Source organism: Sylvia atricapilla, chromosome 30 (genome assembly GCF_009819655.1).
Source record: "Sylvia atricapilla isolate bSylAtr1 chromosome 30, bSylAtr1.pri, whole genome shotgun sequence".
Lineage (NCBI taxonomy): Eukaryota > Metazoa > Chordata > Aves > Passeriformes > Sylviidae > Sylvia > Sylvia atricapilla.
Genome location: NC_089169.1, coordinates 1,802,657 through 1,814,316, shown reverse-complemented (window position 1 = coordinate 1,814,316; position 11,660 = coordinate 1,802,657). Strand labels below are relative to the sequence as shown.

At 68.6% G+C, this 11,660-nt stretch overlaps 1 protein-coding gene across 2 annotated transcripts; it reads right to left on the bottom strand.

Annotated features, from left to right (window-relative positions):
• Window positions 1-964: 964 nt before the first annotated feature.
• CRTC2 (CREB regulated transcription coactivator 2) lies at window positions 965-11,473 on the bottom strand. Of its 2 annotated transcripts, XM_066337724.1 has the most exons (14): window positions 11,285-11,473; window positions 7,542-7,643; window positions 7,266-7,376; window positions 7,100-7,161; window positions 6,569-6,637; window positions 5,934-6,037; window positions 5,815-5,844; window positions 5,637-5,716; window positions 5,495-5,544; window positions 5,089-5,333; window positions 4,093-4,517; window positions 3,251-3,454; window positions 2,280-2,454; window positions 965-1,217 (listed from the first exon to the last, which is right to left on the bottom strand). In XM_066337724.1, the coding sequence occupies exons 1-14, from the start codon at window positions 11,453-11,455 to the stop codon at window positions 997-999; spliced, it is 2,049 nt and encodes a 682-aa protein (XP_066193821.1). In that variant the 5' UTR covers window positions 11,456-11,473; the 3' UTR covers window positions 965-996. The 2 variants fall into 2 exon arrangements, with proteins under 2 accessions (XP_066193821.1, XP_066193822.1); XM_066337725.1 differs by lacking the exon at window positions 7,542-7,643.
• Between the last annotated feature and the right edge of the window lie 187 nt (window positions 11,474-11,660).

Genomic DNA, 11,660 nt, shown 5'->3' with positions numbered 1-11,660 from the left:
AAAATAATAATAATAATAAATCACTCTGGCTCCCTCCGGGGGGGGCCCAGGGCCCCCCACCCGCGGACGGGACCCCCCCGTGTTCCCCCGGGGGGGCAATTGGAGCGGGGGGGGCAAAGTTACAAGTGCTTTCTACACGTCCCCGGCAGCTGGGTAATTTGGGGAGGGGCTGGGGGTACATACGGGGGGAGCGGGATTTCTCCTTAAACATGATGATTAGCCGGAAAAATGATAAAGTAAAGGCAGAAGCGGCCCCCCCCGGGGGTCTCTACCTACGGGGTTATGTACAGCCAACCCCGGGGGGGCCGGGACCCCTCCACCGGGGTCGGGGGGCTGGGGGTGCCTGGATCGCCGCCCCCTCCCCAATTTTCCCAGGGTTTTCCCAGGAGAACAGTGCCTGGTCGGGTCTGGGGGTGGGAATTAGGGGAGGGGCGCTGGGTGGAAGCCCCCCAGGGTTGCTTTAGGGGTGCCTCGATTGTCTCTCCCTCCCCGATATTCCCGGCCCCGAGGTGACCCCCGGGGGGAAACTGGGGGGCTCGTGGTGCCGGGGACCCCCCCAGCCTGGGATGGAGCACAAGGAGCCCTTGGCAGCGGCAGCTGGAGCCCCCTCCTCACTCTGGCCAGGATTTTCCCGGGACAACAGTGCCTGGGGTGGGGCCGAGGGGTGGGAATTGGGGGGGGGTCGCGGCGGCGGGGCCCCCAGGGCTCACTGGAGGCGGTGGGAGCCCTTGACACATCAGCGTGGAGGGTCCCCGGGGCCGGCAGCGCCCACGGAGCCCCCCGCCCCCTTTTCCCAGGCTTTTCCCACCGCTGGGGTCCGGAGCTGCGAGCTGGGGGGGTCTCGGCGCCGGGCCCCCCCGGGGGCAGTCGCAGCCCATTTCCAGCCGGGTTCGGGACGCCCGGATCGCAGCCCGCTCCCGCCTTTCCCGGGGCTGGAATTCCCGGCGGCTCAGCGGGAGCGCAGCGGGCGGGGGGCGGCCCCGGGGCCCCCCGGGCTCACTGGAGGCGGTCGGAGCGGAAGGAATCCTCGACGGCGGGGTCGGTGAGCAGCGCGCAGGGGTCGCTCAGCATGCTCAGCCCGTCCAGCGTCAGCGGCTCGATGCGCAGCTCCTCCTCCAGACCCCCCAGACCCCCCAGGGAACCCCCCTCCACCTCGAAGCCCGGGACCCCCGCCAGCGCCGTGGCGATCTCCTTGGACAGCCCGGGGGGAGAGTCGCCTGCGGGGAAGGGCGGGGGTCACACGGGGGTCACACGGGGGTCAGCACCTGCGAGACCCCCGGCCAAACACGCCCCGTGACACCCCAAATCCCCCAAATAGCCCCCCGGAGCCCACCCCTCTGTGCCACCCCACAGAGCCCCCAGCCCACCTGCCCACCTGTGCCACCCCGTGACCCCCTGTGCCACCCCACAGAGCCCCTGTGACACCCCACAGAGCCCCTGTGACACCCCACAGACCCCTGTGACACCCCACAGAGCCCCTGTGACACCCCAGAGACCCCCTGTGCCACCCCACAGAGCCCCCAGCCCACCTGCCCACCTGTGCCACCCCATGACCCCCTGTGCCACCCCACAGAGCCCCCAGCCCACCTGTGCTACCCCACAGACCCCCTATAACGGCCCAGAGACCCCACAGACCCCCTGTAACACCCCACAGACCCCCTGTGCCACCCCACAGAGCCCCCAGCCCACCTGCCCACCTGTGACACCCCACAGACCCCCTGTGCCACCCCACAGACTCCCTGTGACACCCCACAGAGCCCCTGTGCCACCCCACAGAGCCCCCAGCTCACCTGCCCACCTGTGACACCCCACAGACCCCCTATAACGGCCCAGAGACCCCACAGACCCCCTGTGCCACCCCACAGAGCCCCTGTGACACCCCACAGACCCCCTGTGCCACCCCACAGAGCCCCCAGCCCACCCATCCACCTGTGACCCCCCCACAGACCCCCTGTGCCATCCCACAGAGCCCCCAGCCCACCTGCCCACCTGTAACACCCCGCAGACCCCCTGTGACACCCCAGAGACCCCCTGTGACACCCCACAGAGCCCCCAGCCCACCCATCCACCTGTAACACCCCGTGACCCCCTGTGACACCCCACAGACCCCCTATAACGGCCCAGAGACCCCACAGACCCCCTGTAACACCCCACAGACCCCCTGTGCCACCCCGTGACCCCCTGTGCCACCCCACAGACCCCCTGTGACACCCCGCAGACCCCCTGTGACCCCCCAGAGACCACCTGTGACAGCCCCCAGGACCCCCCCGGAGCCCCACCTGTGAAGATGATGTTGGGGATGGGGCCGTGGCGGCTGCAGTTGCTCAGGTTTGGGCGGTTCAGGCCGGGGGGGTCGTAGCCCCCCTCGCTCGGGGGGTAACTCAGGGCCCCCAACTCCTCGGGGAACCCTCCGCTGTTCCCGGGGGGGCTCTCCCCGATCCCGAACTGCTCCAGCTGTGGGGGGGACACGTGAGGAGAGACCCCCCCCACGGAGACTGTCCTGTCCCCATCTCTCCCCTGGTGACCCACCCAGAGGGTGCCCATCCCTGTGTCCCCCCGAGAGGGGTCCCTGTGTCCCCCCCAGAGTGGCCCCGTCCCTGTGTCCCCCCCCCCCGAGTGGCCCCATCCCCGTGTCCCCTGTCCCCATGTCCCCCCCCAGCGTGCCCCCGTCCCCGTGTCCCCCCCAAGGGCTCCCTGTCCCCATGTCCCCCCCAAAGTGTCCCCATCCCCATGTCCCCCGTCCCCGTGTCCCCATCCCCATGTCCCCCCAGAGGGCTCCCCGTCCCCGTGTCCCCCCAGAATGTCCCCCATCCCCATGTTGTCCCCCCCGAGTGGCCCCATCCCCGTGTCCCCCCAGAGTGGCCCCATCCCCGTGTCCCCCCAGAGTGGCCCTGTCCCCGTGTCCCCCAGAGTGTCCCCTGTCCCCATGTCCCCCCAGAGGGCTCCCTATCCCCGTGTCCCCGTCCCCGTGTCCCCCCAGAGTGCCCCCGTCCCCGTGTCCCCCCCAAGGGCTCCCTGTCCCCATGTCCCCCCAGAGTGCCCCATCCCCGTGTCCCCTGTCCCCTCCAGAGTGTCCCCCATCCCCATGTTGTCCCTCCGAGTGCCCCCGTCCCCGTGTCCCCCAGAGTGTCCCCATCCCCGTGTCCCCCATCCCCGTGTCCCCCAGAGCGCCCCCGTCCCCATGTCCCCCCAGAGTGCCCCTATCCCCGTGTCCCCCAGAGCGCCCCCGTCCCCGTGTCCCCCCACTCACGCTGCCCAGGCCGAAGTCCCCGGGGGGCTGTGCCAGGGGCTGCCCCACGGCGCTGCCGGGGCCGTAGGGGGGGTTGTAGGGGCGCGGGGGGCCGGCGGGGGCCCGCGGCGGCGGCTGGGAGCCCAGCAGCATTCCCGGCTGTCCGTAGGGATACGGCGGGAGCCGCTGGTCCGCCGGCAGCTTGCTGGTGTCCAGGGGGACGCCCTGAGGGGACAGCGGGGACACGGGGGGTCAGCCCCGGCCCCCCAAGGGTGGGGGGCTCCCCCAGCCCCCCCGGCAGCGGGAGCCGTCCCTGAGACCCCCAACTCGGCCACGGCTGTGCCCGGACCCAGGGCGGGCCGGGGTCCCCTCGGAGGGGATGGGGGGGCCTGGAAGGGACACGGGGGTCCCCCCAATGGCCCTGAGCACGGGAGGGGGCGAGGGGGGGCCCTGGGGTGTGGGTGAGATGAGGATGGAAACGAGACCAGAAGTGGAGCGGGAGCGGAAAGAAGAGGACGAGGACGAGGAGGATGAGGACAGGCGGGACAAAGAGGAGGACGAGGACAAGGAAGAGGAGGATGAAGACGAGGAAGAGAACAGAGAGAAGGTCCAGGACAAGGACAGGGAGGACAAGGACAGGGAAGAGAAAGAGAAGGAAGAAAAAGAAGGAAGAAAAGGAAGAAAAAGGGGAGGAACACAAGAAGGAGGAGGATGGGGAAGAGGACAAGGAGGATGGGGACGAGGACACGGAAGGGGAAGACGAGCGGGAGGAAGGAGAGGAGAAGGAGAAGGAAGAGAAAGGAGACAAGGAAGAGGCCGAGGAAGAGGAGGCGGCGGCGCTGGAGCGTGGGGACGATGCGTACCTGGGTGATGGAGGACAATGTGGGTGACATTGTTGGTGAGAACTGTTTGGGGTGCTGCCGTCTGCAGTCGCCGGCCACGGGCAGGGACAAGGGGCTGAGCGGGACCCGCCGGCGCGGCGACGTGGCCCCGAAGGAGCCCCCCAGCCCCGAGGGCAGGCTGGGGTTGCTGGGGGAGGACTGGAGGGGCTGGCTCCTGGGGGACGTGGGCAGCGAGGGGTTGGAGAGCGAGGAGGACAGGGAGGAAGGCAGGGACTGGTTGGAGAGAGAGGAGGGGATGGAGGAGCTGCTGTGGGAGGACTGGAGCGAGGGGTTGCTGAGGGAGGCCTGGAGCGAGGGGCTGCGCAGGGAGGCCTGGAGGTTGGGATTGCTCAGGGAGGACTGCAGGGACGGGTTACTCAGGGAGCTCTGCAGAGGTGAGGGGAGTCCTGTGGGGACAAAAACAGAGAGCACCGTTACCCCGGCACAGCCCCGAGCCCCGGGACGGCCCGGGCGGGGCTCCCGGGGGATGGAGGGGGCACGGAGAGACCAAAAAACGATGGAGACGGACACAGGGACGGACACACACCCCGGGCAGGGGGACGGCGGCGGGAGGGGGCACCGGGGCGGGAGAGGGGCACCTCCCGGACCCCTGCAAGACCCCCGACACTGTCAGACCCCATGAAAGGAGAGCCAGGCTCCCCTCAGGCCCCCACGGGACCCACGGTGCCACCAGACCCCATAGAGCAGGAGGGCAACAGGGTGGGAGCTGGGCTCCCCCCACACACCCCCCTACGAGACCCCCAAATCATCGGAGCCCCTCCCCACCCCACCCAGCCTGCCGAGGCCCCATCCCAGGCTGGAATTCCTGGAATTCCTGGTGCCACAGCCACCCCAGGACACCACCTGGGCGGGGGTTTTACGTCCCCCCACACCGGCCAGGGGTCCCCGTGCCCCCCACACCAGTTCCCAGCCGGGGGATCCTCTGTGGCCCCCCGGTGCAGGGGGGTCCCGGCTCACCTGGGGGGTCATAGCCCAGCCCCACGCCGCCCGTGCCGCTGATGCCCAGGTGAGTCATGGTGGTGGCCAGGTTGGAGGTGCTGCTGCCCCCGCTCAGGGGCGGGTACGGGGCCTCCTCAGGGTCCAGGGGGGTGGGCAGGGGGGACGGGAAGTGCAGCGTGGTCAGGTCGGGCAGGGACCCCCCCGTGTTGAGGGCAGAGGGCATGAGGGGCACGTTGGCAGGTTGATCCGGGGACGGGAATATGCTGTGGGAAGGGGAGAGACAGGATCAGGGCAGGAGCACCGGTGTCCCCCAGTGTCCCCTGCCCAGCTCCAGCCCCTCCCCAGGACCCACCCGCTTCCAAACATCCCCCTCCCCAGAATCCCCCTCCCTGGGAGCCCCATCCCAGCCCCTCCCAGCACTCACTGGATTCCCGGGACCTCGCAGGAGCGCGGCCGGGCCGAGGACGACGAGAGCTGTGGGATCAAAGCGCAGGGATGAGGCCAGGCCAGGCCACAAGGGGGTGGGGGACAGGAAATGGGGGACACAAGGGGACATCCCTACCCACCTTCTTGGTGTCCCAGGGCTTCAGCGAGTGCTTGTTGTCATCGAAGTTCTCTTCGATGGGAGGCACTTGGAAAAGAAACACTGGCAAGGGGACAGGGGGTCAGCGGGAGGAGAGGGGCACAGAGGGGGGACATCAGAGCCCCCGGCACAGCGGGGACACCAGAGGGAGCCAGGCTCACCTTTGCTGTCCGAGTCCCCGTCCAGGAAACCTGCGGGGCATCGGGAGGGTCAGGGGGCTCAGAGGGGAGGGGGCTGCCCCGGGACCCCCGCGGGGGTGCAGGGTCTGGGGGGAGCTCACCAGCACGGCGGCCGGGGGGCGGCCCAGCCTGCGAGGGGCCCAGGTAGGCGTCCTGGGGCGCGGGGTTCATCACGCTCGTGTGCAGCGCCGAGTCGGAATTCGTCCTGGGAACGGGGGGAGCAGCCTGGATCCAGCCTCAGCCCTGGCCCCCAGCCCACTGACAGCCCCCGGCCCAGCCCACGGCCCCTCCTGCCATTCCTGTGCCCCCTCCCCACGGGGGACCCTCTCCCCGTGTCCCCAGAGGGGCTCTGCTCCCGTCTCCTCCACCACCCCTAGCATGGGGTGACAGTGAGACCCCCGGGACCCCCCCGGGGACCCTTCAGGGGCTGGGGGCACCCGGTGTCCCCAAGGAGCTGTTCCAAGGTGGAGGAGGGCACGGACGGGCTGGGAAAGGGCCGCTGGGGCGAGTGACAAAGAGGGACATTGTTCAGCTGGCACCAGGGAGGACAGGGACCCCTCCAGCTGGGGGCCCCGAGGGGGAGGCGGGGGCCACCTCGTCCCCAGGGGTCCCCAGGGCCACCTCCTCCCCAGGGGTCCCCAGGGGTCCCCAGGGCCACCTCCCGCACAGGGGTCCCAAGGAAGGGCTGGAGTCTGGCTTGGGGACACGGAGAAAACGGAATCAAACCATCCAGTACCTGTTGAGAGCTGAGGGCAGCCGGAATAAATGTCCTTTCTCCATCGGGAAGTTGCTCCAGGGCATGGTCCTGCAGAGGGAGAAAGCGGGATCAGGGGAGGCAGTGGAGCGGGGGACAAAGGGCCATGGGAGAGGCAGGACACCCCTCAGGGATCCATGACCCCATTCCTGCCATGGGAGGGCCGGGAATGGCAGGGAGATGGGATGGGGACAGGGACATGGCTGTCACCCCCCACACCGGGACAGAGACACTCCAGGGATGAAGCTGGAGCTTGGATCTGTCACCTGTCCCTGTCCCTGGGGATTCCCCTCAGCCAGATCCCTCTTCCTGGATGAAATTCCCCCTCAAGCCCCCACTCTGTGGGACAACCCCGGAGTGTGAGAGGCAGGAGCCTCCCCCTGCCCCTCTCCCAGCCCTTCCCTCTGCCCCCAGCCCAGCTCCCAGGAACGGCCCCTGTGCCCGAGGCTTCCCCACTCCCAAACCTCCGGGATGGGAACGGGCACCCGGGACCGGGGGAAAGCAGGGAATCACCTCCTCCAGCTGGCCTCAGGCGGAGGCGACAGGTACGTGGGTCCATAGGGAGAGCTGTCGATGTGGGGGCACGTTAAGGATCGCACAGAGGACACCCGGGGGCTCCCGAATCCCAGGGAAAGGCGGGAGCGCCAGGACGGCGCCGGGGACACGGGACAAAGGATATCTGCCGGACGTAGCGGCGCAGGGGGGACATCATCCGGCGTGGATCCCGCTGGACACGCTCCACCAGCCCGTGGTGCCGCGTGCTCCGCGTGGAATCCAGCGGCGACGGGCCCTGAGGGGACAGGGGACAGCTGAGCCCACCCGGGAGAGCGCTGGGGACACGGGATTCCAGCCGGGAAAGGGGATCACAACCAGCTCCCCCTCCGGAGCTCCAGGGGTGGGAGAAGGTGAAGGCATCTGGGAATGTCCCCACGGCCTGGGAACCCCGTGGAGTCACCTGGAATTCGGGGACGCCGGTGCCGATCTGGTTGACGTTGGGCAGGGAGCCGCTGTAGAAGGGCCCTCGGCTGTGGGCCAGCCTCAGCTTCTGCGCCTGCAGCTGTGGGGACACGGGGGACACAGGGGGACATCAGGGGACACGGGGGGACACGGGGGACATCAGGGGACACGGGGGGACACAGGGGACACGGGGGACACGGGGGGGACACGTCAGGGGGGACACAGGGGGACACAGGGGACGACACAGGGACACAGGGGACACGGGGGATACAGGGGACATGGGGGACACAGGGGACACGGGGACACAGGGGACACGGGGACACGGGGGGACACGTCAGGGGGACACAGGGGACACGGGGGGACACGTCAGGGGGGACATCAGGGGGACACGGGGGACACAGGGGACATCAGGGGACACGGGGGGCACAGGGGACACGGGGGGACACAGCGGGACACGGGGGACACGGGGGACAACAGGGGACACGGGGGGACACAGGGGACACAGGGGATACAGGGGACATGGGGGACACAGGGGACACGGGGACACAGGGGACACGGGGGGACACGTCAGGGGGGACATCAGGGGGACACGGGGGACACAGGGGGGACACGGGGGACACAGGGGGGACACGGGGGGGACACGTCAAGGGGGACATCAGGGGACACGGGGGATACAGGGGACATGGGGGACACAGGGGACACGGGGACATGGGGGGACACAGGGGGACACAGGGGACACACGGGGGGACACAGGGGACACGGGGGATACAGGGGACATGGGGGACACAGGGGACACGGGGACACAGGGGGGACATCAGGGGGACACGGGGGGACACAGGGGACATCAAGGGGACACGGGGGGACACGTCAGGAGGCCCTTGGCCTGTCCAGGCCCCCCAACCTGCCCCTCACAGCCCCGTGGGATGAGGATTCCCCTCCCCACACAGCGTCCATCTGGGCAGACACATCGCATCCAGCCCCTTCCCACTCTGGAAAACCCTTCCCGCATCCTCCAGAGCAGGAGGGATGAGGGTCAGGATCCCGCATCCTCCAGAGCAGGAGGGATGAGGGTCAGGATCCGCATCCTCCAGAGCAGGAGGGATGAGGGTCAGGATCCTGCATCCTCCAGAGCAGGAGGGATCAGGGTCAGGATCCCGCATCCTCCAGAGCAGGAGGGATGAGGGTCAGGATCCCGCATCCTCCAGAGCAGGAGGGATGAGGGTCAGGATCCTGCATCCTCCAGAGCAGGAGGGATCAGGGTCAGGATCCCGCATCCTCCAGAGCAGGAGGGATGAGGGTCAGGATCCCACATCCTCCAGAGCAGGAGGGATCAGGGTCAGGATCCCGCATCCTCCAGAGCAGGAGGGATCAGGGTCAGGATCCCACATCCTCCAGAGCAGGAGGGATGAGGGTCAGGATCCCGCATCCTCCAGAGCAGGAGGGATCAGGGTCAGGATCCCACATCCTCCAGAGCAGGAGGGATGAGGGTCAGGATCCCGCATCCTCCAGAGCAGGAGGGATCAGGGTCAGGATCCTGCATCCTCCAGAGCAGGAGGGATGAGGGTCAGGATCCTGCATCCTCCAGAGCAGGAGGGATGAGGGTCAGGATCCCGGAGCGGGGTCCCTGTTGTACATTCCTGGGGCAGAGGCTGAGCCCGGCAGCCCCCCCGTGCTCCCCCTGCCCCAGACAGGCTCCGGGGCCAGCCCATCCCCACGGATCCTCAGGGATTTTCCAGCAGGAGCCTCATCCACGCCAAGGCCGTCCCGGAGATTCCAGCGCGGAGCGGGACTCAAGGCCGGGGGAAGGAGTCACAGCAAAGCACGGCGGGAGATAACGGGATCCCAGGAAAACACCAGGATCCCACAGCCCCGGGAAAGGGAACGGCCCCATCACCCCTCCAGCAGCAATCCCCCGCCCCGATGGAGCAGAGCTGCCCTGATCAAACCCACAGGGAGGGAGCATTTCCCTGATCTCAGCCCCCACAAATCCCCTTTCCCTCCGGAGCTGGGGGTCCCCGAGTTGATTCAAGAGCTGCTGCCCCTCAGCGCCTGGAGAAATCCCAGGGAAAGAGAAGCTGAAGCCCAAAAAAACAGCTCAGAAACGGGAAACACCGAATTCCTGAGTGTGAAAGCGTAGAAATCCAGCTCCAGAGGGAAAAACAAGGGAAAGAACCCCAAAAGCCGGGAGATTTAGGCAGCAGCTGGCGGGATTAGCGCCCGGAGCTGCGCCGGGGCTTAAGGCCTTGGGATCGCGCTCGGAGCTCCGAGCCAGGATCCCTGCGGGAGCCCGGAGCCCGGGAGCAGCTCAGGAACGGGCAGGAAAAGCTCCAGGAGCCACGGAGCAAAGCTGGGGGGCTGCGGATCCCACACACGGGGAGCGGGTCCCGGCGGAACCGGCCCAGGCAGGGATCAGGGAAGGAATTCCCAGAGGAAACATCCCTGGGAGTGAATTCCCGGAGGAGTGATTCCAGGAGTGATCCCGCTGCCCCTGCTGCACATTAACCAGCTGTTTGCTCTGCAAACACTGCGGAGGCTCCGGCTCATTCCCAAAATCCCTGGGGATGGAAGCACGGGGCGGAGGATCCAGCCCATTCCCAAACTCCCCAAGGATGCTCCTCCCCATTCCTAAACTCCCCGGGAACGGAGAGAAAGCTCCAGCCCATCCCCAAACTCTCCAAGGATGTCCCTGTCACTGTGCCAGTGACATCCCAGATCCCGGGGCCCAGCAGCCACAGGGCTCTCCGACCCAAAAATTCCCAGTTTTTAAAGTTCTGCTGGGGATCCCTGGATCTTCCCAGGGACAGAGCCGCCCCCATTCCCTGGAAGAGCCTTTCCACGTCTCCTTAGATTCCACACTCTGCATCCTCGCTCCTCCATCCCGCAGTTTTGCCGGGAAGGACCATACTCCACCAAACCCCGGGATCACGGACACGAAATTCCCACAGGTCTCGGGAGGCAATTCCCGACCAGCTCCTCCCGATGCTTTCCCTGCCTGGGAATGCACGTCCGGAGCATCCCGACACCCTGAGACCCCTGCGAGCGGCCCTCGGGGCCGGCACTGGCCCTTCCCGGGGCTGTTATCCCAAATCCCACCCCAGGAGCAGCTCCAGGATCGCCGGCTGCCTCCAAGCTCAACCGGAGCATCCCCCAGGATGAGGCGTGCGCCGGGTGCCGCGGAATCCGGGGAGGATCCCGAGGGTGCCCGGGGACAGGGACAGAGCCCGGAGCCTCTCGGAGGGGACACGGGCTGGGATCCGAGGGATCCTTTTCCCACCCCAATTCCGGGAGCTGCCCTTGGGAGCGGCGCCGGCACTCGGGACGCGCCGGGATCCACCGGGAGCCCCCCTGGACCCCTCAAACCCCCTCCCCAAAATCCTCACAGCCCCCTGCGACACCCCTCAAACCCCCTCAGAACCCCCCCTGGACCCTTCTACCCCCAACCCAAATTCTTCAGAGCCCCCCTCAAACTCCCCGCCGACATCTTCGCAGCCCCCCGTGTCCCCCCCGATCCCCTCCCCAAATTCCTCACGGCCCCCCATCTCCTCTCCAGCCCCCCCACACCCTCGCCCCCCGGCCCCTCAGGACCCCCCAAATCCCGGCCCCCGCCAGCTCCTCCGGACCCCCCCGAGCCCAGCACGGTTGCCCCGGCTCCCCCCGCGCTCGGCCCCGGCGCCCCCCGGCCCCTCACGGCTCCTCGGCCCCGCGCCCCGCGGCGCATCCGGCGCGGCGGCCCGTCCTCACCCGTGTGGAGCAGATCTCCATCATGACCTCCTCGAAGGCCGCGGTCTCCTCCGCCTGCCGCTGCTTCTGCAGCGCGATCTTCTCGCTGAACTTGCGCGGGTTGGACGCACCGGCGCCGGCCGAGGGTCCCGCGCCGGGCCCGGGCCCGGCCCCCGCGCCCGCCGCCGCCATCTTCCCCGCTCCGCCGCTCCGCCGCCGCCGCCGCGCACGGCACGCCGGGAGTTGTAGTTCGGCGGGCAGCGCCGACCGCGGGCTGCGCCGGGCGCCCGGACTCCGACTCCCAGGGGCCAGAGCGGGCGCCGCGCGGGGGCGGCTGGGAAATGGAGGCGCCGAGTGACCAGAGGATACGCGATGAGGGAGGCGGAGACTACGAGTT

Coding starts and splice junctions, on each gene's coding strand:
- CRTC2 (XM_066337724.1), bottom strand. CDS start 11,455: ATGGCGGCGGCGGGCGCGGGGGCCGGGCCCGGGCCCGGCGCGGGACCC. Junction 7,377..7,541: donor CCGGCGTCCCCGAATTCCAG/GTGACTCCACGG, acceptor CTGTCCCCTCAG/GGCCCGTCGCCGCTGGATTC. Junction 4,518..5,088: donor GCTGGGCTATGACCCCCCAG/GTGAGCCGGGAC, acceptor TTGTCCCCACAG/GACTCCCCTCACCTCTGCAG.